This window comes from Apodemus sylvaticus, chromosome 3 (genome assembly GCF_947179515.1).
Source record: "Apodemus sylvaticus chromosome 3, mApoSyl1.1, whole genome shotgun sequence".
Lineage (NCBI taxonomy): Eukaryota > Metazoa > Chordata > Mammalia > Rodentia > Muridae > Apodemus > Apodemus sylvaticus.
Genome location: NC_067474.1, coordinates 139,173,894 through 139,200,344, shown reverse-complemented (window position 1 = coordinate 139,200,344; position 26,451 = coordinate 139,173,894). Strand labels below are relative to the sequence as shown.

At 52.8% G+C, this 26,451-nt stretch overlaps 1 protein-coding gene across 1 annotated transcript in view; it reads right to left on the bottom strand.

The window, feature by feature from the left end:
- Positions 1–24,363, bottom strand: part of Grik3 (glutamate ionotropic receptor kainate type subunit 3) — a 216,048-nt gene extending 191,685 nt beyond the window's left edge. Inside the window, exon 1 of the mRNA XM_052177323.1 lies at positions 24,249–24,363. Within this exon, the coding sequence (XP_052033283.1) occupies positions 24,249–24,363 (115 nt within the window). The remainder of the gene's footprint in view (positions 1–24,248) is intronic.
- Between the last annotated feature and the right edge of the window lie 2,088 nt (positions 24,364–26,451).

Below are 26,451 nucleotides of genomic sequence, written 5' to 3'. Positions count from 1 at the left end.
TCGCCCAAGGGTCTGCCCAGCTGGCCGGGCCCCAGCCAAACTCTGCTCCTCCAGTGCACACAAAACCCTTCCTCACACAGACCTCTCTGAGTGCTGAGTCCAGCCTGAGGAAAGATGTGGGTGCTTATTGCACCACAGGATGAGAAAGACGCATGGCTTGGTAGGGAAGGCTCACCTCAGCCTAGGCTGGGAGGGCGGGGCTCCCGGAAGTTCACCCCTGCTGCTGCAGCAGTGGAGCTCAGGTCAGAAGATGCCGTCCCTGACCAGCTGAGACAGGCTGACTGCTGAGACACAGCAGGGAAATGAATGGCAGTCCGACACTGGCCTGAATCCAAGGACATCGGAAAACTACAGCAGCTCCAACTTTGATCCCAATTCTTCCTTTCAAAGAGAAGAGGGAAACTGCAGTCTAATTATGGCTCAGATTCTGAAGCAGTGTGGGGTCACATCCGCCAAGGCTGAGTGTCCCTGAGGAAAAATTTACACCTTTAGGCCTCAGTCTTTCCATCTGTAAAATGGACATTTAATAACAATACTGACCTCAAACTATTGTGGAAATTAAGGTGTCTGATCAACGTGTAGCAATCCTCTAGCAAACATTAAGCTATTAGGTTTTATTTGAGGAAGGAAACCTTAAAAGTCATTCAATTCATACTTTCTGCATGCGAATTAGCTAAGGATATGAGTATGCTGTGGGCCACAGTTACTGCCTTCTTACTGTTTACAGAAAGAGGAAAACTGAGCCTGACAAATTTCCTTGGGAGAAAATATCTTTTCCTTTTTTATTTAAGTATAGAATCTAAAGAGCTAGGGATGAAGTAGTAATAATATACATGTATAGCTAGACCAAGATGAGTGTGTGTGTGTGTGTGTGTGTGTGTGTGTGAATTGTGTGTGTGTGGGGGGGGCATTCATGCAGAGCCAGGGTTCGGGGAAATGTCAGATTCTTGGAGAAGGAGATTTTAATTAGGTTAGAGTTGCCTCCAAAAAGTACTAAAATTAAATATGAATCCATAATGCATGGCATCATAGCTAATGGTATGCAAATGGGGCCGGGCCTGGCCAGCTGCAGCAGGAACTTAGGCGATCGAGGTAATTGGGAAAAATGTCCCTTGGCCCAAAGCCACAGTCCTGAGGATGTTGCGGGAGAGAGCAGGCCATGGGTGTTGGGCCCGATGGGGTAGCTAATGTCCCTTTAATGGGAGGAAGGTGGCTAATGTGGGGCTGTTGGGGAGGGGAAGCATCACAGCACCCACTAAGGAAGGGTCTGGAGGCAGGACCGGGCCAACTCCGCTGCAGGGACCAGCTGCCCGGGAAGGCTGGGGCTGTGACACGGAAGGGGCCACACACAGCTGGCACTCTGGGTCCTGCCTGGCCCGCTGGGCAGCTGTGCAACATTGAATGTTTCCCCCATACTGGGCTCTGTTACAGGGACAAAAGCTAAGCTCCGCCCTTCGGTATCCCAGCTTCCTCTGGGGTCAGACTGGGGTAGAAAAATATTTAGAGCTGTAAAAAAACCAGAAATTACTGTTTTCGTTTTAGCTGGAGTACAGATGAAGCTGAGAGGGGTGATGGACGCCTGCAACCCCAGAACGCTGGAGACTGAGGTAGCAGGGCTGCTGGGAGTTCAAGGCTAGCCTAGGCTATACGCTAAGACTCTGCTATGAGAAGTAAAGAAAAGCTAAGTAGGTAGATAGGCAAAAGCAGAGAGTGAGTACTTTTTATATATCCCTATACAATATATATATATTTCTATATATTTGTATATATTTGGATCATATCTCCTGGACCCTTGTTACAGCCCTAGGGACACTGAGGCAAAGTCAGGAAGTAAGGGGTTCAGGATTCTGGTTCAAGAACCTGTTCTCTTAAGTCGGGAGATGGTAGTACACGCCTTTAATCCTAGCACTTGGGAGGCAGAGGCAAGCAGATTTCTGAGTTCGAGGCCAGCCTGGTCTACAGAGTGAGTTCCAGGACAGCCAGGGGTACACAGAGAAACTCTGTCTTGAAAAAAACCAAAAAAAAAAAAAAAAAAAAAAGAAAAGAAAAGAAAAAAAGAAAGAAAGAACCTATTCTCTTAACAGCAGTGGCAGGGCGGGGTTAAAGATGCCACCGCTGTCAAGGTAGCGCACATCTGTAACAAAGCCACCGTCTTGAAATAGTTGAGGAGGATGGAGGTGCCTGTGCCAGCCTGGGCTGATTAAAGTCTCAAAGGGGGTCTGGGGGGAGAGGAGGTCTGGAGTGGAGGGGGCTCTAGTCACATCTACCTGGGTCAACAGGGAAGCCAGTCAGACACCCAGGTGTGCGCGCTGAATCGTGAGGCCCTGAAACAACTGTACATTTTCAGCAGTCAGTCAGCTCCCTGGGAGTCAGTCTGCAGAGGGCACCACATTCAAGCCAGCCTGCCTCAGCTCCTCTCTGACTCCATGGACCTGTGACTGGCTCAGCCCTCAGGGGAAACGTCATGAGCAGCGGTCACAGCAGCCTTGTGAAGCCTGACTCATGCAGTTGGCCCCACAGAGCCTCAGTGTTCTCATCTGCAGAACGGGGAGTCTAGGAACACACAGTGTGACAGTTACATGAGCAGCAATGCTCGCCCTGTATGCCAGCTCCATGTGACACACGGTGCTCTGGGAACCACATGCATCCGTTCATTTTATCCAAACTGGCCAATGCAGCTCCCGTGGGGCTGCCCCATAAGACCCCAAGGTCCTCCGCACCCTCTGGACTCTCTCTCGCCTCACTCAGACAGACAAGGCGGTAACATCTTGAGGAAGGTTGTGAGGCGTGCTGTGCACCAGGATCACAGTCCGTGGTCCCCTCCAGCCGAAGGTCTTCCTGCCTCATATGAACACCACGAAGGTTGTTGGTGTATCCAAAGGGTAGAACATTCAAGTACCAAATTCATCAATACACAAAGTTCCAGCAAGGACGAGGGACTCAGAACATATAACACTTTAGAAGCAGCCTGTGGGTCCACTCTGACTCCTGGATCTTCCAGGCAGGAGGGGAACACGGTGCCCGTGGATCCCAGCAGGACATAGTTCTCACGATGCCCAGGCACTGCTGTGACAGCACATACACCCGGCGTCCAAGAAAGCAAAACCAGTTCTTTGGGGGCCTGGTGGGTGAACTCATTCACACTCCATCCACCCTCCATGCTTCGAGGTCAGAAGAGTACCTGTCTGTGATCTCAGAGTCTTGTCTGAGCAGGTCCCAGCCCAGGCAGAAGGGAAAATATGGGTCTGGAAACCGCTGCAAGGTTTTCGAGATGGAAAAGCACACAGACCCTTCCTTTGTGAGGAAGTAAGTGCCAGGGGCCTTTGCCTATTGAGTTTTCATCAAAGTAATTTATTGATCAATACAGAGAACATGGCTAGTTCAGCGATTTTGTAAAAAATCACCATGTGTTGGATGCGAGAAGCACTTTGCTGGATTGTGGCATTCAAGGCCCGGCAGGATCACCCGTGTTTTATGGCCTTCTGGGAACCGGGCCCTGGCAGTTACATCTCTGTGGCTTTATCTTCATGACACCAAAACATTTGGACGGAGAAAAAAGATGGGTCAATCTTCCAGATGTTTTGTCTACCTGGCAACAAATATCAAGACGTTTCCTGAACAAGGTCAGCCCAACAAACTGGAGCGAGGGAGGCTGGGAAGAGGAGTGGGTGTAAGAAAACATGTTCTCCTTCCTCACTCGAAGGCCTCAGGCCGAGCAGAAGTGCGGGTTACAGTTACTCAGCACCTGCTTACTGAGACCCGCACCCCCACCACCTGCAAGGGTGACACTTTGACACCTGGAGTTTCTTCTGCATTTTCAGATGGTGCTGGCTTTGTGTTCCCAGAGTGACAGAGCCACGAAAATGAAGGTACATCCCCGCACAGAGGGTCTTCTGACTCAGCTTTATCAATGATTTGTGTTCCTGGACCTCAGTCTCATGTTTAGACTTAGGGGGACATGCTGGAAAGCGCTAAAACCCTGCCAGTGAGCGGGTTCAGCAGACATGGCTGCTTCCGGTACGCACGGGCGGTTCCATGGGGACAACATGCTACAGTAGGGAACCCCGAGGGTCACCCCTGTCTCTGAGTGAGTTCCTCTCCCCTCAAACCTTGGAGGGGCCCAAGGACAGGGGCTAGTGCCTCCTATTGCCGTGGCGGCGGCTGCAATCAGAAGGGCTAGTAGGCCCCAGGGAAGGCACCTGAGGGGTGGGAACCTCTTGGGTGGGTAAGGGACCCAAGCATGACTCCCAGACACTGGGAACAATGAGACACTGAGACAAACTCTCCCAGAAGCTGAGCCTCCACTCTGGTGTCTGTGGCCACAGGCACTCTCTTAGAGTCAGGACCTCTCTCTTCCTATAGTACATTGTAGGATCTGAACACAGCCCACAGATGTCGCTTAGACAACATGCCAAAGGTCTCACCATAGTTGGTGTCAGGACCAAGACATTCACTCCACATCTCTGATGTGAGAGCCAATGCTATCAGCACTATATCCCCAGAATGGGACTTGTTTCCGGGCCAGTAAGGCCAGATGTCTTAAATCCCAGACTGGAACAGTTGGAGGCTCAGGATCCCCAAGTTTGGATATGGGGGATAATCCGCGTATCCAACATGTATCCCAGCAGGCAGAGAAGCCAAGCCGGCCCTGAACGCCAAGAAAGCAAGAGGCCCTATTTGATCCAGAACTTAATCCACTTGCACAGAGAGCTGGAGCCAGGCAAAGAAAACCACAGCCCAGCCTCATCTGAAGCTTCCCATGCCACCTGCTCCAACGGGCTAGCAGGATGACAGGACGGCAGGACTAGACAGCATTCCCAGACGCTTGCATGTGGAGAGCCGGGGATCCTTTGTCGAGTTGTCCTAGCAGCCACCTCTTGACAGTGTCCACAGAACACTCCTGTTATAGGGAATCCACTGGGTGGTGTGAGGTACCCAGCATCCTGTGCCTGCCTGGAACAAGGGACCATCTGCCTTCTAGCCACAACTCTTCCCAACTCCTGCCCAAGCAGAAGGCTTGGCTTTGTAAAACTACAGTCCAGTCGAGAAGAAGACTGGAAAGGGTGCATGCACAACCTATTATCTGGGCCCAATTAGTCACCAAGACAGTGTAAGAGGGATGAGCCTGCAGCCACCCCGAGTACTAGGAAGAGCGTGAACAAGGCCGGAAGTGTTGTTAAAATGCTTCCACTGAGCTTGACCCCTGCATGGTGTCCTCCTGCCTCAAAGATAGGGTAGTGCTTGAGGGGTGGGGACCTCAGCATATCTCCACCCAGCATGTGTTCACTTAAGGCTCCACCTCCAGAAAATCAGAGCAGTTCCCAAATGAGGGGAGGTAGAACTGGAAACATCAGTCGCAGGCTGCCCACACCCTACCCCACCTCAGGCAGGGACCAGCCCTATCCGGTCCGTCTCACTTATGACTGCCACTCAGCCTGACTTACTAGGCCTTATTAATCACCTCCTGGGAGCAGCTGGAGCAGCTGCCGGGAACCAGCGAAAGGGGTTCCACTGCATCCTGGCAGATCAGTAATCAGATCTTGAGGACTCCCAGCCTGGGCACCTCACTTCCTGTTCCTTGCCCTGAAGGCGGGGACAGTTCCACCTGAGGAGACTATAAGAGTTAAGAAGAGATTGGTAAGAAGCCTGGGTGCTCCACAGCTGTAAAACCCAGCACAGACTAAGACCAAAGCCCGCCCTGAGTTAGAGAAACTCATTCCTGTCCGCGTGGGAGGTCGAGTCAGCCAAGAAAGCGGGGCACGTCAGAGAGGGGAGGCAGGAAGAATAGTCCTGTCTCTGTCCTTAGCTTCCTCCTGGAAATAAAATCACAGGTCCACAAAACACTCCGTTTCTCCCTGAACTCCACTAAAAGCCAGCTGGAAGCAGGACACGGGGCATCCTGTCATGAGGGGTGATTGGAAAGCAGGGTGGAGGCTGTGGTGTTGGAGAACGTGCAGAAAGAAGATGGGCAGACCATCTTTGGGTAAGCCACACGGACAAGTTCCAACGTCTGAAGGGTAGGGGACTAAAAATTAAATAAATAAATAACATCTTAATGCAACTTAAAATTCAATCGATGAGAGAGACACGCATAGATTAAAAAAAAATTAGGTGTACACACACACAAATTAGGTTCACACAGAGAATTCCTTCAATGATCCCACAAACAGTGGGTGTGCTGCTTTGTTTTAATAAAAAAAGATCGGGTTTTTTTTTTTTTTTAAAGCTTAAAAACAAATATAGCCCGAGTCAGGCACAAGAGGACCAGCAAGACTGATGGGACAGAAGAGAATTTCGTCCCCCACAAGTGCTCCTAAAATAGCTGGGGGTGGGCTCCAGACAGGCGTGGGGACTGGGGGTGAGATGTGCTCTCCTGCAGGCCTCCCAGAGCAGGTGGGGCTTCCGCTAGGCATGCTGGGTGAGGAAGAAATGATTCAACAGGAGGCTGAAGAGAGATGACACTGAAAGCAGGGTGCTGGAGAGACACAGCATCAGAGCTGGAACCGCTGCACCCCAGCCGAGCTGCTCACATTGGAAACGAAATGGTCCCTAGGAGGTCTTAGCAATGTACCCTGTGGCTGAGGGGTCGGGGTGGAGCAACTGTGCTTTGAAATCCAGAAGGATCAGGAAGGATCCAGAAGGGCAGCATCTGCCCTCCTAGGGTCAGTCCCTGCAACTGGAACAGCTGCCAGGATGAGGTGCCCTGCGAGTCCAGGGAGGACTGCTGAGGGGGGCAGGCTAGACCAGGAGAAACCGATGGGCAGGAGGAAATGAAGCAGGAACCACTGGGGCACCGGGGAGTCAAGAAAAGCTCTTTCTCCAGCTTGTGCTGGACTGGCCCATGCACCCAGCTTCTTGCTAAGGAAACAGATACACTTACACACCTATACACACAGAGACACACACACCTTCTGAATACCCTGATACACTTACACACACACACACACACACACACACACACCCTCTCGACACCCCTGACAGTAGGCCAGGTCAGGCCAGTGAATTTCCTCATCTTTATACTTGAGGTAACAAGAGCAACAATGTGTCAGAAGGCTGCACTGTGTCCCCACCTGTGTAACATGGACAACTACAAGGTCTCACTAGAAGTTGAAAACAACATTTAAACAAAGAAATAAATAAGTGCTTTGCCTCAAAAGTAGCCAAGTTTCTGGCCCACTGGTGCTAAGGAAAGCAAACCTGTGTGGGCTGAATGAGCGGCCCCTCTCTGCATGAGTTAGCCTGGGTCTTTACCATCCTCATTATGAGGCAGGGCTGCATCCCACCCCTCGAAGGTGCTCTGAGCATGACACGACTCTCTGGAACATTCTTAGCACAGTGCCTGGCACGTGCTAGGTCAGCAATGGGTCACTCTTGTCAGTGGGTCGCTGTTGTCTGGATTCGTCACGTGGCATAGTATTCACAGAGACATCTGGAAATTCAAAGTGGAAAGGAAGGAAGTCCAGTCCAGGCAGATCTCACAGAGCCCTTTCCCCAGGAGTTCTTGTTCTTGCCTCTCACTTGCCCTGTGGGCTGTGCTCTCTCTCCTCTGCTCCATCTGCTAAGGAGAAGTGAGATTGTTCCGTGCCCAGCATATAGAAGGGCTGCTCCTCCATCCCAAGCTCCAGACCCCAAGAAGATTGCAAGGGCCGGGCCAGACAACGGCCCAGTCACTAGATTCTTTCTCAGGCTTCCCTGCCAGGTCATTGGAAGGCCCTGGTGCTATTCAGTGCAAGCCCAACTGGTAGCCAGACACGTCAGGAGTCTGCCATCTTTTCATGGCTTGTTCCCTGGGCAGCAGGAGACAGAACTTATTGTAGATTTTCAGTTCAGAGTAGGGAGCTATGAGTGGGGTTGAACCATATACTATAGGTATTGAGGATGCCTAAAGACATGGACACAGAGCTCTTAGGAGGACCAGGGCTCCCACACACACCCAGCCTGCATCCACTACTTAGATCCAAGGCAAAGGGACAGTCAGGCCTATGGGAAGAGCTCAGGACAGTGGCAGGATGCTTGCTTTCTAAAACGGCCACCATCCACCCACAGATGGCGGTCCCTTCCTCACCTGGACCTCTGAAACAGCATCCAATGGGCCTCGGGCTTCCACTGAAGTCATGCCCCACAGCCACCAGGATGATGTTTCAGAGATGTGAGTTTGGTTTGGTCCTTCTCCCTCAGTGGGCTACACAGTGTCCTCGGGATCTGGCCCAGAGTCCTCACTGTCACTCAGACAGTCTTCCAGAGGATCACGTGGACACTTGGCCATTACCATCACTCAAACATCCTCCAACAGAGTCACCTGGACAATTGTCTATACCATCGTTGCTCACACCTGGACTTCCCTGAGGTTTACAAGGTTGGTTTGAAATGTTTGAAACTTCTGGTATTTGATCGTGCTTGCCTACAAACCTGGTAGTCTCACCCAGGGCAGCTTACACCACTGCCAGCCCCCTGGGCAGCTGCGCACATTTTAGCTGCTAACTGAGAACTTTTTACTCCTCCCCATCTCCTCACTGCCCTCTCTTGCTGCTTTAAGTCTCCACCTGATGTCATTTTCTTACTCCTGAACTTTACTCCTGGAACGCGCTTTGATGCCTGCCTTTCCTGCCAGGCTAGGAGCTTCCTAAGGACAAAGATCCTGCCTGCCTGCTCACCTTGGCACCTGGCACAAGACTGACCCACAGTGAGTACAACCTAAAGCCACCCATTGTGAGCCGCCACCCCATGAACGAAGCTCCTGCTCTGATGATTTGCTGCCTGACCTCAGGACTTCTGCCTCAGACACCCGGCTTCGCTCCTGCAAAAGTAAGCGCCACACATCAGAGACGGGGGCCAAGCAAACTGAGGTCTACGGTCAGCTTGCTCCACATCTCCCTGAGTTCCAGCTGGCTATAGCCACCAGTTCCCTCACTGACCCGTGACACTGTCAGCCACCAAGACAAACCAAGAGAGTGTGAGCTCCGAGCGTTCTCGGCAACTGCCTTCTCACAAGTCTGGCCTCCGTGGGGTTAGCGTAAGCTAGAGCTGGCACAGCCTTGCTCTTTTCAGGGAAGTTGGAAAACCTGGATGTCCTCCGCAGCCTTAGTCATACAGCTGGGCAGACTGAGAATTTCACGGGGAGAGAATCCCGGGCTCCTCTGTGACGTCATCAGCCAAGCTGTGTGTGTCTCCATTACAGGAAGCCCACCAACCCCATGAGACAGTTTCCTGAGTCTTCAAATAGCACTAAACATGGACTAGCTGATTCTGGACAGCACTCACTGATCTCAATCCTGCAGGGTCCTCTCAGGCTCCTAACACACGCACTTGCTATAGACCTCAGAGATTTTTTATCATTGCACGTTTATTTGTATACACTGAAGAGGGGTGCACATGTGGAGGTCAGAAGACGACTGTGGGCATCAGCTCTCCTTCCAGCATGTGGGTCCTGGGGACCGGACTCAGGGAGGCTTGGTGGCAAATGCCTTCACTGGCTGAACCATCTCACCAGCCTGAACTTAGGAATCTATACAATAACTCTTACCTTCATGTCTTTAAGTTCCTGTCCTTCGCAGGTGTGTGTGGGGGTGGGTGGGTGGGTGTGTGTGTGTGTGTATGTGTGTGTGCATGCATGTTCATGGATGCATACATATGTGTGCAGGTATATATGCGTGGATGTCAGAGAACAACATTTTCCAGTGTCATTCTTAGGACTGCCACACCCTTCCTTTGAGACAGTTTATCTCCGGGGTCTCTCACTGTCCTGAAACTCAGTAAGTCCAATAGGCTGGCTGGCCAGGGAGCTCAGAGGCCCTCCTCCACCACCTCCTCAGCACTGGAATTACATGTGTGCACCACCACACCTGGCATTGGCTACGCAGGTTCTGGGAATCAAGCTCAGGACTTCATGCGTGCAAGGCAAGAGTTCTCCCAGCTGAGCCATCCATTTCGTTGTCATGATTCAGGTACTCAGTCTCCAAAGCTGTGTGCTGGGGACAGCGGGCACTGCACCTATTCCCCTTGGGTAAGTGTGAGGAGAAAGGGTGGGGAGAGGGTAACTGGTGAGGAGAAAGCACCACCTCTGTGCTGGAAGAGGAGTTTACAGGAGGCTTGGGATATCCTCGGGCTCTCTGGACAGTCTCAGCAGCAAAACAGCTCACAGGAAAACCTGCCCTTTGCCTGATGAGCCAGGCTGTTAGACCATCTGCCCTCCCCAGCCCCAGGGAGATTGATGCCTGAACTGACGGATCACTCCAATGTATTAGGTAGATAAAGAAATTGATTATTCCATAAATCATTGTCTCCATGAAAAAGGGGCCAATTTTTAAAAAAAGAAAATATTATAAATCTGTCCAAACCCCTGAGAGGGAAAGTGTGTAGCCATTTCAATGTAATTGTCTGAGAGCTTCTTTGCTATAGAGCTCCAAAAAGAAAAGATGTGGGAATGAATGAGTCCCCAGCTAGAGGTTCCTATGCCCTAAGGAAAGGCCGGGCCAGGCCCTGAACTGGAGAGCTCTGTTTACCCTGTAATAGGGAGGATGCAGATCCCGTTCCTCAGGCACTCAGTGCATGCTGGGGGCTCGGGAGAGGGCTCAGCAGGTGAAGTGTTTGTTGCATAAGCAAGAAGACCCGAGTTCAAATGTCCAGCACCTGTGTAAAAGCCAGGTATGGCTATGAGCCTCCGCAGCTCCAGTGCCGGAAAGTGGAGACAAGCAGCCCCCAGGGTCAGACTGTCTAGTCAAAATGGCATGCTCCAGGTTCAGTGAGGAACAGCATCTCAGGAACTAAGGCGGAGAAACAACCCAGGAAGACATCCAAGAGCTCTTGCATAGATGTTAGTGCTCCCCTCCCCCATCTCCCTCTCTCCCTCTCTCCCTCTCTCCCTTTCTCCCTCTCTCTCCCTCCACACACACACACACACACACACACACACACACACACAGAGAGAGAGAGAGAGAGAGAGAGAGAGAGAGAGAGAGAGAGAGAGAGAGAGCTAATCTCTTCCCTTCTAGAAAAGTTAGATAGAATTCTGTCTAGGGAAAGGAAAAAAAAAAGAATCCTGGAAGGGGCTGGAAGGGGCTGGATGAGCTTAGGAATTCCTGGCAGAAAATAAACTGAAAGAAATTATCTGGGAGGGGCGAGGGAGCTGGGAGGGCAGAAGCCAGGAGGAACTGAGAAAGACGCTTCCCGCCCATGTCTTCAGTGTGACATGGAGTCCAGCTCTGAGCCTCTCTGAGCTTTATTACTTCTCCCAGAATATAGAAAGCCAAGGATGCTCCAAGCACAGGCTTCGATGGAGGTTGTACACACCTCAGAGTGGGGGACCATGCTATCATCACTACCTGGATCTCCCATGAAGACCCCCAAAGGCTCCCCTGCTCAGGATGCTCCTGACAGCTGAGGGGTAACACGCAGGCCCGGGCCCACTGTCATCAACGTACCCCAGCCCTGAGGCTGCCTGTCCGCGCTCTTCGACACGGAGTGGGCGCTCCACTAATGTTTGGTGAATCAATGAGTCAGCCCAGAATCCATGTGAAAAGGACAGGAAATAAACACAAAATTACAAACAGCATAAAAATAGCCACATTTCCAAAGCAGAGGGTTTTTTTTTCCTTCTGCTTTCTTAAGGGAAGGAAAAAAAAAAAAAAACCCCAATCCCTTGATGCTGACATTTTTCAAGCCTGAGTCTCCAAAGCAGCCGTAACTGAGGCTGCCATCCACTCTCACACTGCATGTTCTAGGTCTTTCTATCTGCTGTAGGGGCCATCTTGACTCTGACATTCCCAGAGCCCGAATGGCAAGTCCTCTGTTATTCTGACATGTATGGTCTTCTTTGTCTCTTTGGGTTCTAATGCCAACGCTCCCAGCCAATTCTTGGCGCCCCACCTCTCTCACATCTTCTTGACTAGGATTGGCCTGTGGTTCCCACCGTCACCAGGCTTCTCTGACACATCCAGGTGACTATGCACCTGGAGCAGGGGCTCTTTGAGGGAACGCACGCCGCAAAGCTGTGACATACTGGTTTCCCATCACCCGAATGAATAGTAATTTTATTTATTAGCAGAAAATAAGGTTCTATTACAGGTGTGCAGGGCTCCACAGCTCAGGAAACAATAACACAGAAAACACGTTTAAGAAATCACATTTAGCAGGATAAAACTGCATTACGGAAGCCCACTTACCAAATGCAATGTGAAAGATGATGCCGGCAGGCCGAGCAGAGACTCGTGGTATCAGGTGTAATATCTGACAGGCAGATGTTCATGCGTTTCGTCATCTGCTCCCGCTTCCTAGCAGACACGCCGTACATGGCGCCAAAGATTTAAGAATAGTTTATGTAGAAGGGAAAACAGGGAGAAATCCTACCCAGAGGCTGCATCTTCCTTAACCATGAGTTACTGGACTCTAACAAAATTTCCAGTGTTTCCTCACCAGCTGTGGGCTTCTTAAAGACAGGTGTCCGGTATGGGTCTTGCAGAGCCCTAGGGGACCTGCATCGGAAGGCAGAGGACCCGTTTTGTGTGACCTTAGGACCTTAGCTGTACCAGGACTAGAAAGAGGAGCTTAGTGCCCTAGGCCAGAAGCAGGCTGCTCTCCGTGGTGCTGAACATAGTGGGTCCAGGGTGACCCTCCTAACAGGGCTGTTATCTGGGAGGAGCGAAATCAACCGGTACAGACCCAATCTGTATTCTCTCTGTGTGCAGAGGTCAGGTCTAGGGGTCGATGCTTCAACCTCTGTTTCAGCACAGCTCACCAAGAATCACAGAACAGGTCATTTCTTCCATCCTCAGTATCCGTATCTGTGGCATGCAACACTGGCCATGCCTCCACTGGTGGTCTGGTTCTTCCATGGACCCCGACAGCACCAAACACTATGACCTAGTCTCCTCCCATACTGAAAAAGGACTTCCCAGATTCACTTGGAAGACCCAGGCTCTTCTTCTCTTAGAAGAAGTCAGGGACTCAGTCTCCCTGACGGAGGCTTCACTGATCCTCGCTCCCCAGAGATCGGCTGTACTTCAGTTTAACCTGAGAGTTCCCCCATATTTTATTTACTGATTCGATGTTACGAGACATCTAAAACAGACGGCTGTCACCTCTATTAAACTGGAGGAAAAATGGCCTTGTCAGCAACAGGCCATGCTCATGAAGTTGCCTGTTTCCCTACAGGAGAACATGAGAAAACGGGAGGGCCTGGCTCTAGGAGGGGGTGTTCCCCTCTGCTGTGTCTGTGAAGGCCTTGGGGGCTTTAGGCTTTATGTCATGAGCTCATAGCACTCGTAGTCCTACCATGATGGCGGACGGATCATCTAGACACTCAAGAAGGGAGACCCTCACCAAAGTCCTGTGTCCCGAGTGATCAGGGGAGACTGCTGTCACTCTTTGGGCTTTGGACAAGGAACAGTTGCCAAGCCTCCCCTTGGTAAGCTGGCTCTACGGAAGCAAACCCCCTTGGAACATCTCTGGCAAGTATACGGTACATGTGCACACACAGGCACACTGAGGGCTCTCCAAGAGAACATGCGCATCCCGAGTCTACAGGATGACAGCGGGCCTGGGTCTGTGTGTGAGCGCTCAGCTGTCAGTCTGCTGCCTACACATCCCAGCAGGATTCAGAGAGGTGACAGGGGACTGGCAGAAGTACAAGTGGCTCAGCCATTACTCTGCCTGACGGTTGCCCGGTTGCCCCAAATGACCAGCCTGTCAAGGACCAGAGGACACAAGTTCATATCCTTAGAGCGGTTCCCAAGAGAGCAGCAGCAAGTGGGAGGGAGAGCGGTGAGGTCAGAGAGGCAGAGGGGTCGTGACTGCATCCTCCCTCTGCTCTGGAAGTGGACAGCTGCCTTTCTCCCAAGGGCACAGCCATCAGGATATGAATCAGACATGATGGGGATGGGATGTCTGTCTAATCCTGGGCTTGGAAAGGATGAGTTCACTGACCCCAGCCACTCCAGTGTCACCCAGTAGACTGGACAGCGAAGGTCCAGTCCGAGTGTTGGGAGAATACCAGAGATTGCTCATTAAATCCTCAGGGATGAGACAGGAAAGGTGCTGAACTCAACGACAAGGCAGTTAGGTGGCCTTCTGTCCACACGACCATCGTTGTAGATGGATCCATTTGCTCAACCAGTGTTTACTCATCCTCTATGATGGGCCAAGCACAAACTGTGCTGGACACAGAGTACAGCAGAGAGTGCCCCATGTCCGCCCTGCATTGATTATCTCCACAGTGACTGAGAACAACACAGCGAACACTTTACCCAGGACAGTGAAAGGAGGTTCTGGGGGACTTGCAGAAGGCATCAGAGGTCAGAGGTCAGACGTCAGGGGTGAGAGTGGAGAGGCAGAGCATCCTAGGAGGCCTCAAGCAATTGCTGGAGAAGCTATGAGGTAAGGATGAGCCATGCCTGAGCGCAGAGACTCTGAGCACTGCAGCAAAACAGACCTGGCTGAAGAAAGGGAAGACCTGTCCGTCCCAGGCTCTGATGGCCTGAGGCGTGCTACACAACCTAACAGGCGGTCCCCAAAGCTTTACCACTCTGAACAGGGGTCCCTAGCTCCAGCCTGCAGGTGCTTCATCTCTAAAGACCTCACGAAGAAAGCCACAGAAGAAGGGGATGGTGACACTTATACCCACTTGCTGAGATGGGAGGTGTGGTAACAGGCCTGGGCAGTCCAGCAACAGTGCATAAGGAAAAAAAAAAAAAAGAAAGGAAAACACAGGAAAACTCAAAGGCAGGCGATAAATGACAGGCCCTGCCTGGAGGATGAGAGAGGTTATAGACTGGCAGTGAGTTCTGTGGTAAGATCCCACAGTCTGAATGAGGCAGTGCATACCTTTGATCTGGAGGCAGAGGCAGGTGGATCTCTATGAGTTCAAGGCCAGCTTGAGCTATATGGTGATACCTTGTATCAAAAGAAGAAAAGACCCCATGATCTCAGGAGGCCACCAGTGTGGTCTAGTAGCAGCTGAATAAAGAGAAACAGCTGCTTAAACGCCTGGTGTTGCATTATCAGTGGCCAAGGCTAAGACACATGGAGGTGGATCTGATTTCAATTCTGATGCTTTCAATAAACAATGGGTAAAATGGCAGACATGTGCTGGTGGCGCCAGGCATTTTTGGGTCAAAGACAATCCTTTATATTTGTCAGGGTGGGAAGGGGAGCCCACCTCAATTGGCTTCAGGGTGATCTAACAGCAAGAGCAATAGAGAGCAGCTACTGAATGCCTACACAGGGGAATTCCAGGGCTTCCTGGACATTAACTCACCCAATCTTTACCAGAGGCTGGGAGATAGGTATGATCATTGTGAATAGTATTTTGAGATCTGTAACCATTTGCCCCAAATCATACAGGTGGCACTTCACCAAGACAGGTTTTAAAGTTAGTCTGCTGTATACAAGAACCTGTAAACGTGTCCACAATGATCAATAGAAAAAATTTGTGTTGTCCTTTTTGTTTTAGAGTGTGTGTGTGTGTGTGTGTGTGTGTGTACATGAGTGTGCCAGGCCAGCTGGTTCTCACAAAATCCTATGCTGTGAAAGCTGCTTTTCCTGTTTCACAGGTGAGGGAATCTAGACTGTGAGACATGAGTCAGTCAAATTCACACAGGCAGGAAGGAAGGGATTTTAAGGCCTGAGAGCTGGATGCTAGAGGTCACATAGGCTCCCACTGCCTCCTCAGAACTGCAGGCAGATGTGTTACGGCTTCTGAGGGAGGGGCATCTGCAGCCAACACTGCACTAAAGAATGGGTGGGCCCTAGAAGCAGCAAGCTCCCTGAGACTGCAGAGAGCCTATGGTATTATGGTAGAGATGGGCTCCAGGAAGTCCTCCGCGTTGTGACAGCGGTCTCTCAAAGGGTGACAACCAAGGAGGTGGGCATGATGGCTCTCCATCGTCCTAGCATTCCAGAGGCTAAGACAAAAGGATAGCAGAAAATTCGAGCCCAAGTCAGTCCAGGTGAGACACTGGCTCAAAACCAGGAAGAAAGCAGACAAGCAAAGCAGGTGATGAGAGGAAGAAGGCGGGGGGGGGGGGGGGGGGGGGGGGGGGGGGAAGGCGGGCACAGAGCTCAGGCCAGGAGCACTCACTTTGGCAAATCCACAGGCCTCACCCCTAACCTCCTGAGTGGCAGCCTTGTGGGGGCTGGGGTCCTGGTACTCTGGGTTTGAAAGAGTTCTCTGTGATTCTGATGAATGCTAATACTCGAGAGCCAGAAGCCCAGAATGACCCCTGGAGTTCTCCGCAGCCCAATTCTTCTCTGTAGACAGGAAATGGGATGCTTGGAGCCCTAGGAAGTCTTTGGCTTTCCGCTCCCGCTTTTCCGCCCAATTGGGCAGCTCTTAGGAATAGCGCATTCAGTTCTGCAAAGCGGAGGCAGGGAGGCTCTGCAGAGGTCCCCGGCGTTGCCATATTTAAAGAGCTCGTTCCCGCAGTTTTTCTGAGAACTCTATAAAATCCCTTCTGCCAGCAGACTGTCTTGAATAGCAGGAGACTTAATTGTCTCCTATGGACTGGAACCCTCTTGACACAAACAGGGATCTCGGCAGTTCGTTCCTTTTCTCTCTGCCATCCTTAACCACCGTCCAATACAGCACCGGAGGATCTGGAGTAGAGGGTTGACATGCCCCCTCCCCCAAGCTCTGCTGGGTTCATTATCTCCTATCCTTGCATCACCACGAGGACCCCCTCCCCAGCTTTTGCCTTCACTACCTGGCATCTCCCAAAAGAGCCAGCAATGTCTGTCCTCTGACCCAGCCCATCCCTACCGACCTGCCCAAGAAACAAACATTGAACACCCTATTTAAGAAGGGCTGGCTGACCAGAATTCCTCAGACTAATCCCTCAAGAGCAACCCATGCCAGCCCCTGGGTCTTCCCAGCTCTGAACACACAGGCTTTTTAAAAAGCATTTCAATTAAATCACTGCAAATGCAAACGCAGCGCCCCAGGCTGCAGGTGTGTGATAAATAATGGTCCAGGAGTGTCCCGGGAAGGGTTCCTCTCTTGCTCTTGTAATTGGCACGGCAGCTGGACTTGCCCATTCCACACTAGGGCACACTGGTATGTGCGCAGAGAGCAAAACACACAGGGAGCGGCAGGGAGTGTAAGCTACAGGGTGAACACAAAGCCAGAGACTGAGCTTCAGAGCTTCCGTCTGACGGCAGAGACATGGCCTCCACCCCGGGGGAACCTTCCTCCTCCTCCTCCTCTGTTATTAAACGTTAGGCTCAGTACGAGGAGATTCACACACATTAACATCACCTTTCATCCACGCGGCAGCCCTGTGAAGGCGGTACTGTAAGGCTCAGCCATACATAGTGTTTGTAGGTCAGAAGGAACAGACTAGGTTCTCCACTACGCGTAGAGACTTCTGTCTCAGCTAAAAAGGAAACAGAGGCTCAGAGGGGAAGTGACTCAGCCCGGGTCATGCAGCAAGCACACGCTAGTAGATTCACACTGAAACGCCATCAGATAAATCTCGTCAAACCCAGACACACCATGATTTGGAGGTGCCAAGAAAAAAAAATTCCATAAGTAAACTCAGACATGGCATATGAGGCCCACGCTGGCTTCTGCGTAAAAAACATAAAAATAAAAAGCCTAGCTTATTATCCATAGAATACATCATTATGAAACATCCATTTGGTAGGGATGTGGGAAAGGTGGCTATAGGCAACCTTGGGCAGATCCTTCCCTAAAGCAGATGGCAGAATCAGAAGCATTAGAGAAAGCCCAAATCCATCCCCGAGCCTAACCATAGTCAAGGTCAATAACACTAGCAGAAGCATATATAAAGGTCAAAAGAAGCAGAGCCAGGAACCTGTGCTGGGACTGAGCTGTGAGGAGAAGGAAATGCCAGTGGGAGGGACAGCCTGGACTCTGGAGGTGATTCCAAAGAAATAGAGCAAAGTCAGTTGGGGGAAGGGTGGCACAGAGGTTCTGAGGCCTTGCTGTTGTAAAATGGGTTAAAAGGGAAGACCAACAAAATCAAACAGCCTGTAGCCCTCAACTCCAGTTCCCTGGCCCCTCCTCCAGTCTCACCTCTCCAAACCCTATTGGTTAGGATTGTGTCTAGCAGCTAAGCACCTCTAAATCCAAGAAATTTGGAACCAGAAGTTCACCCAGAAGAAGGGGGAAAGAGCCCAGATTTAAGGAGGTACTCATTGTTGCATCACCGAGGCAGGCTCAAAGTCCTCATCTTTTGGGAGCTTCCTTAAATCCTGACACCCGGGGAGCTTCACCAGACTCCAGGCTCTGAACTGGTCTCTGACTACTACCGGAATAATAGCAAAGATGGAATGTTGATCGTTGGACCGACTTGCTACGCCTTTTGAAAAGACATCACAATTATCTGACTCTGCGAGACAGACATTCTGTATTTCCCCAGCTTTGCAGACAGGGAAGCTGGACAATGACAATGTGAGGACCCCTCTGTCCGAGCCAATCCTAATTGTGTCACCACTGCAGTAAGTGACACAGCTCCTCCATTCACTAGCAGAGTGGCAGTTGCTGACAGCAACCACTCTGCCCCGTGCACTGCCCACCAATCTCGGTTCCAGACCAGATAGACTCCATTTAGAAGATGGGCATGTGACTCTTGCTTAAAAATAGAACAACATAAAAACTATCAGTAGCCTGGGAAGGATGATGGAGAGGGGAGGGGAACGGAGGGGATGAGACTGGGGTAGGAAGCGGAGGTGAGGCAGGGGAGAAAGAACAAAGAGGGGCTCGTCCACCACAGATCTTCCTTTTGCTGGCTCAGGGATGGTAGAGGCTGGAGGCGAGATACACTCGGGACCCTCAGGGCTCAAAGCTTTGACACTGTCTTTGAGGATATCCAGGGAAACTCCTGGGAAGCAGAGGGATTTCAGTGAGTAGACTGGCCTCAACCACAGAAGAATCCAGCCTTTATCTGGGGCTTGGATTAAAGCTCTGGTCAGTCAAAAGGCCAAAACCAGGTGGAGTACAGAAAAACATTAGTGTATATCTCCCTGGACATCCACTCATTTCACAGTAGTCTATATGTGACTCATCAGCCAGGGGAGCCTGATACTGCATAGATCACTGATGAGGCTAAACAAGACACAGAAACCATCCCAGGCCAGCCAGAGCCCCAGAACCACCCAGCAAGACCCCGTTCAGCTTCCAGAACCATGGGTCTGCCTTTGGCCCCTTTATAAATTATTGCTATCTTCAAGCTACATCGCCAGCTCCGAGCGAGCCCCAGATCTGGAGGCTATCTGACTGCAGTTCAAGTCCTGTGTCTACTAAGTACTAGCCATGTGCTTCTGGGCAAGTGAGTCCACCTAGCTTAGTTTCTTTGTCTGCAAAAGGGGGAGCGGTACCAGCAGCAGATTGTAGAGGCTAGATCTGATAATGGAGACAATGCTGCAGCCACATTTATTGAGCACTTACTATCTCTCTGTTACTTGTCATTGTTTGGAAAGCACTCCAAACAGCTTGGCAGCTATTAAGTGCTCAATAAACTACGGCCATGGTATTGTCGCTGCTTTATTATTTTGATTACGCTCCAGACTCAGTGGGGCCCCAGGCAGGAGACTCGGTGGCCATCTGAGCACAGACACACTGCCCTCTGCTGCTGCTGCGGAGGAATCAGCACCTGGAAGCAAAACAATCCAGACCAAGGCCAAGGCCCCAGCTCTGGCTGGCCCTACCTTCTTGGGGCTCCTACCCCACCTCTCTAGCCTCTGGAGGATGCACCAGGGTCTTCTGGTTGCAGGCTCCAGAGATGAGCCTTATTCTTGGATGTCAGTTTTCTCTGTTGCCAGGCAGATTCTGGGGACCTCCATCCCCCACCCACTTTTACAAGACCCAGTGAGGTATCAGAGCTCAGTTGCCTCTAGCAGGTCCTGAGTAAGGATGACTGGGCTCAGGTTGCAGGCACAGAAGGAAGAGAGGGGTGGCTGACCATGAGATGACAAGGAGGCCTTGCCTATGGTGCATCAGAATCAGCCCTAGCCACAAAGCACAAATGTCTCCCGCCCAAACCTGCAGCTTCCCTTCCTAGGAGGAGGGGTGAGTTCTAATACCTACAGGATCACCTAGACCTTCTGTCTCTGCAGAACACTCTACTTCACAAGGCTAGAACACTGTGCCTGGGAGATCACTGGGGCCCTGAAGAGGCTCACAGCTGTGGGAGAGGGGACACAAACAATGTCAAAGGGAGCCAAGCACTGACTGCTGCATTCTGTAAGGGTGAGGAGCCAGGAGCCACCTTTAAAACAGTGCTATGGGCTAGACATCTAAACTCAGCCCTTCTTGCTGCGTAGCCACGGGGGTCTGCCCATGACCTTGGGAAAGCTTAGCCCAGCCTGGCTCACCCCACACAAACCTAAAAACCCCAGGACATCCTGAGGCCAAATGAGACTGTTCAGAGCGTCTCAAGCGTGGAGGGGGAAATTAAACTCCAGCTGGGGAAGAAGGGAAGCCTGAGCTGACAGGAGCAGCTGGGCTGGAAAGTGAAACAGAAATTCCTCAAGTTAATGCAGTCTAGGGCCCCTCGGGCCACTCCCAGGTTTTGTCTGAAGCTATTTACTTCTAGTGGGGAAAACCCTATTGATCTTCATTCAGCGGCTGTCTGTTCCTACAAGGCGCACTGTCTCCACTCGTTGTCAGTCAAGAAAATTCCTCATTGTTTTACACACAGTGACTCTCAGACTCAAGAGACCAGTGTTTGGGACAATGTGGATGATCTGATCCGAGGAAGGGTACATGGAACCGGGAAGGGCTGCTGGACCCGTGCACATTCAGAAACTGCTTAGCTCTGCCCTGACTGTGGAGGCTCAGGGCAGACTGAGAACGCGGAGCCGGGCGCGCCCTTCCCTCCCACCCCCTTCCACCTGCTTTATGTCTCTGCAGTCATTTGGCTTTGAATCCCCCCACTGGCTGGCCAGAGATCAAGAGCAGCTGCGGAGCCCCTCATCACAGAAAAGACTCTCCAGGCTCCCCAGTCGCTGCCACCGCTTCCTGGCTCCCTTTCCAGATTCCAAGCAGCCCCCAAGCCACCGTAGTCCTAGGAAAGATGCACACAGGATCCTGCGTTGATGATGATAACCGTTTCCTGGCAGTCCGTTCTAAAGGGAACCTGACACCACAGTGAGGATGTCAGGCAAACTTGACATGTATGTATGTATGTATGTATGGGGAAACTGAGCATCAAGGTGGGAAGAAGAATAGAATATTATCAAAGTGATTCAGTTCATTAAGAGCAGAAAGAAGAGGAAATCCAAGCCTCTGGCCTGTAGGTCTATCACCCCTCCTGAAGAGCGTGTAGATTATAAACCTATAAATCCAAGTCCCCAAATGGAAGGTCACTAAATCTCATTTAGCTGAGAAAACCCAGAGTCTTAACTGCTTATCCTAAGACCTGGATCCATCCAAACAACAATAACGATGACAATAATAGTAAAACGCAGAACAATATGCCTCACGGACCTTCAATGGCAGCTCTTGATAATCACACACAGAATACATCTTCCACATATTCATATAAAATAATCAATGATCATTTTTCCCCCGCAGACTACAATCCAATTACTCTCTCTCTCTCCCTCACTCTCCTTTGTTACTTGCAAACCATCCAAGCAATCAATGCCTTGACCTCTCCCTCTGATAGACACAATTACAAAAAGACAGAGCAGTGCAATTCATCTATTCAAGACAGATTGTTTGAACACTCTGTCACGCTGCTGAGCTATCCATCTCCTTGTCTAAGAGGGAATTTCAGCCCCCAAAAGAGGCACAAAGAGAAGGGGCGGGGAACACCCTCCCCAGGCCAGAGAGCCCGTCTTGCACCTGCAGGTAAAACCTCTCTGGTCCTGTGCTCAGCTACGAAGCCTGGCTGCTGGAGAAGGGATTCGGGCTCCAGCAGCTCCAGCAGGAGCACCCAGCAGGAGCATCCAGCAGGAGCACCCAGCAGGAGCACCCAGAGTGCTTCAGAGAAGCTCAGTTTCCAGGGCCTCGATCCCTGCAGCCCAGTCAAGAGGCCTCAGAGATGGGACTAACAGAGAATCGGCTTCCAGTCTAGCCAAGGCAGCGTCTCTGGGTTGCAGCAGTCCTCCCTCCCCTCCTCCTCCTCCTCGTTGCTTCCTGCTTCCCAGTGCTCCACCTCCAGCCGAGGTTTAACTTCAAGCTCTAGAAGGCCAGGCAGCTCCCAAGAAGCCCAGAGGCCTCAGGCCCTTCCCATCCTCCACCCAAAGCTGGCCCTGCTCCAGTAGTCACGTTTGGCATCAGTACAGCACCCCAGTCCTCGGGCTGGGAGTCAAACGGGGCCGGGCTCTTGGATATAAATGGCCTGGGCCGACACGCTAATTAATCCTAGGGCTTAATATGAAGAAGATTAGAAAAGAGGGGGCTCTGCCGTCCTTAATTGCGCTATTACACTGTAACTCAAGAAACGGACCCAGGTTTGCAATGTGTTCTTCCTCCCAGCAATGAGGAGACCTCTATTTACTGTCCCGGGGACAAGGGCAGGTGAGGACCGGTTACCCTGCCCATTTACAGCCCGGAGCGCTTAGGCTGTGGTTACCCTGCTCCTGTCTCTCTAGGTCTCCAAAGATTTCCATTCCTGAAAGCAATCTGGAAACACACCCATCCCACCCTCTGGGAGGTGGGGGAAGACCAAGGATGATAGGCCTGCAAAGCATCGGGGTGGGGGGCAGGGGGCACAGCATCCTTCGAGGTTCCCTTTCTATCTCAAGGACACTCTACCATGAAGGTCCCCCCAAAATCACAAGGACTGAGAGAGGAAATAAAAAAGCGGTGGCCCACTACTAATAGCTAGAATGGGGGCCAAGCCAGTACTGGGGCAGTAATTGAGATAGAAAACACTCTTGGCAGCCCAGAGACACCTGGTCTTCAAAGAGTTAAACTTGACTGTGAGGGCTGTCCCCAGATTCCCCCCAAGTGCCTCTCCTTCTCTGCCTCAGGGTGCTATGCCAGCCCATCCTGGTGCTGAATCGGATTGTAGGCATGCACTGGAAGACCTCAACATCTGCAAATCTGAGGATCGTTTTCTGTCCCCATTCTGAAGCTGAGTTCAAGAGGACGTGGCTCCGGGGAGAGTGAGCGAGAGGACTGCCTCCTAGGGAAAAAACCTCAAGTACGTATGACCAGGCTTGGCCCGAGTTCCCTGCAGCCTCATCGCACCGCCGGCCACCCAAAGTCCGCTCTTGCAGGAGCAGAGACGGCTCCTGGAAGAGAGCCTCGGAGGAGGAGGAAGGTTGCCCTGTCTGGGTAGAGATCGGTTGGCTGTGAACCAGATGTTGGTGTCTCGCGAATCCGAGCTGCCCAGGTCTCCGGCCTGGTGCGGGCAACCCGCCGTAATGGAAGCTCCTGGGTAGCCCAGCTTGGCTCAGCCCTGCGCAGTGAGTGGGCTAGAGACTCGCGTGGGCTCCCGCCCGGGCCTGAGCGCTGCCGCGCAGGGTGCCTCCGGCGGCCACAACAAAGTTAAAGCCCAGAGTAAGAAATCTGCAGCGGTGAGAAAAGCAGAGAAGCCAGAGCCCACCCCCCACCCCCACCCCAAAAAAGCCGCGCACAGACCGCCAGCCGCTGCCAGCTGCGGAGGGATTTCGGATAACTTTAAAAGCCACTCGCAACCCTCGGCTGCCGTCCCCTGCTGCGCTGGGTTGCCTCCTGCGCTTCCTTTTCCCAGCCTCGGCTACTCTTCCTCTAAAGAGGCCTGGGCCTGGGGGACCCGCTCTAGCGCCCAGCAGGCGACTGCCCCCTCTCCTGCCCTGCGCCTCTCGGCCAGCTAGGGGCAAGGAAATCCGCCATCCTAATCCGGTGAATCCATCCCCTGTACCCCTTGCCCGTGCCTGTCCCCATGCTCCAGTGAGGTGCCCGTGGGGGGAGAGAAGTTGGCGCCTTCCCCAGGGCTCCCACTCTGCGCAGAAGCCAGTCCCAGAACTAGGTCTGCGGCCATCCTTGCTGACAGTCGCGGCGAAATTCCCCAGAGGCGCTGGCTTAGGGCTAGAACCTTCGCCACACTCCACCGCGTCGCCTTCCCCGGAGCGTACCCTGGTCTCCTCGCCACCGCGGCCCGATTGCCTCTTTCCCGTAAGGCCCCGCGACCCTGGCTTTGGAACTTTGTCTTCCCCTCCAAGAGCTGCCAGGAGACACCCGAGCCCTGCAGCCTAGAGGGAGGTTGGGACAATCTTTCGGATCACGTTCAGAGCACCACTACCCCCCAATTCCCGTCCCCACCCGAGCGCGCAGAGACCCCCGGCTCTAGAGGAGCCCTTACCGATCCGGATGACGTGGGGCATCCCGCGCGAGTCTGGGATCCAGAAGGCGCACACGAGGAACCCGGCCCAATATTCCCAAACCAGACTCCGGAGGCGCCGCCAGGGAGCGGTCATCGTTGGGCGCCACCGAGCGTGCCCGGGGCGCGGCCGTGGCGGGCTCCCTGGGGCGGCAGCTCTAGGCGCGGGCGCGCAGCAGCCCCCGAGGCGCCGCCTGGCCCAGCCGCCCGGCTCCCGAGCGCCTCTGCGAGTGGGGGGCGCCCCGCGGCGCTGCGCACATCTTACTGGGGGGCCGCCCCGCCGGCGCCCGCCCCGCCTCGGCTGCCGCCCACGGGCCGCCCGCGAGCGAAGGCTCCTGGGTTCCGCCCGGGCTCCGCTCGGACTCGGCTGCGGCGTCTCCGGCTCGCGTCGGCTCGTCTCCCGCGCGGGCTTCCCACCTGCCCCGGCTGCCAGGCGGGCTTGCACGCGTCTCCGGCCGCTCCTCCTCCAGCCGCCGCTGATGCTATCGCCCGGGCTCGCACAAAGCCCCGGAGTGGAGTTGCACGCGCGCACACACTCCCTCCCAGCCCCCTCCCCCGCGCCCTGCCTCCCGCCTCCCGCGCCGCCCGCCGCCCGCGCTCCCTCCGCGTACTCCCCCGCGCACACACGCTTCCCACTCACACTCGCCCGGGTGCACACTCGCGCGCTCACACCTGCGCAGGGGGCGGGGAAGGGGACCCTGGACCGGATTTGGGAGGGGGGACACCCGGAGGATGGAGACTATCCTCCGCAGCTCAGACGTCCCCATCTGCCCTGCCGCCCCCAGGGCAAGGCACGAAGCCGGGGAGCCAAGCGTAGAGCGGCGGAGCTGGCACCGTGAGCCGGGAGACGGCGGCAACCCAGCAGCCCGACCAGCTGGAAGAGACGCGCCTGCCTGGAGCCGCGAGACCCGGAGCCTGCCGTCTGCGGAGCCTCGCCTTTCAGCTCCCACGCGGCCGACGCTGGCTGGACGGCGGCGGCAGGAGACTGACCTGGAGCTGTTTTTCACTCTTGATCTCCAGCCCATGAGAAAGCAGGGCTGGCCCAGGGCTTGGAGGTTTGGGAAGTGGGGGTGGCAGTGGAATTCAGAGAACTGTAGGTGCTGGACTAGGGGGTGCGGAGCTTCGGGAACTAACCGGGAGGGAGAGACCAGGCCAGACTCTCTGCGTGGAAGGTAGGACTTGACCACGCACCATCAATAGGAGGATTGCTGAGAAAAATCGCCAAAGCCTTCGCTTCCGAGGGCCGCTGGAGTTGGAGCCCGCTGGTTTCTCAGTCCTCATCCGCGGGTGGAACTGGAGCCCCCTCCCGGATTCCTCCTGAGAAACCATACAGAGAAACTGATTTTCCATGGGACAGAGTAGGGTACGCAGGAGAGAAAGCCGAAAGGGTTAAAAAATGTTGTTTATTACCAATAATAAATTCTTTTTCAAGTGGCGCTGGGTGTCGAGGGAAGAGAAGGGCTGTGAAGCGAGGCAGGAGCAGGAGGCTGCGAATTACGCAGCTAGGCGAGTTTAATGACCTTTTTGACAGAGACAAAGCGGTACCGATACAGTAGATAAATAAACGGATCTGTCACCGGGCAGCGGCTAGGCTGTGTGCGAATTTATTTTTCTCATTTAAATAATTTGATCTATTCAATCATTTCCAATCTCTCCCATTTGCCAGCTGCCTGGTAAGAGCATGGCCCCCTACATCTGAAGAGCAAATCTTTAATTTTCCTACAAATAGATAATGTGTTGCGCTCCAAACAGGCCTGTTAATTTTGCTGTCTTTTCTTTCCCACCCTATGAGGGCGCAGGGCTTCCCGACATTGTGTGGGGTTGTGAATAAGGCAGTGTAACCAATTAGCAATTAGGAAGGGGCTCCTTCCTATCTGAACTTACACCAGTGGCCTTGGGAGCAAAGAGTTCCTGAGCTCTGTCCGAGAAAAGAGAGGCCTGTGCACCTCGTCCCGGGACATCCTAGCTTTTATACAGAGCTCTCTGAATCTGCCATCCTTGGGCCTTCCTTGGAGAGAGAATGGCTGGAGAATGGCTCGTTCCCCCAATGACCTCTGAATTTGTCCAAAGAAAGAGGCAAAGACACACAGATGGCAGCTTCAGAGTCCACAGTTGCCACCTCTCCATAGGGAGTAGAGATCTTACAGGATAGGCCCTCAAGGACCTAGCAAGGAGGCACGCAGAA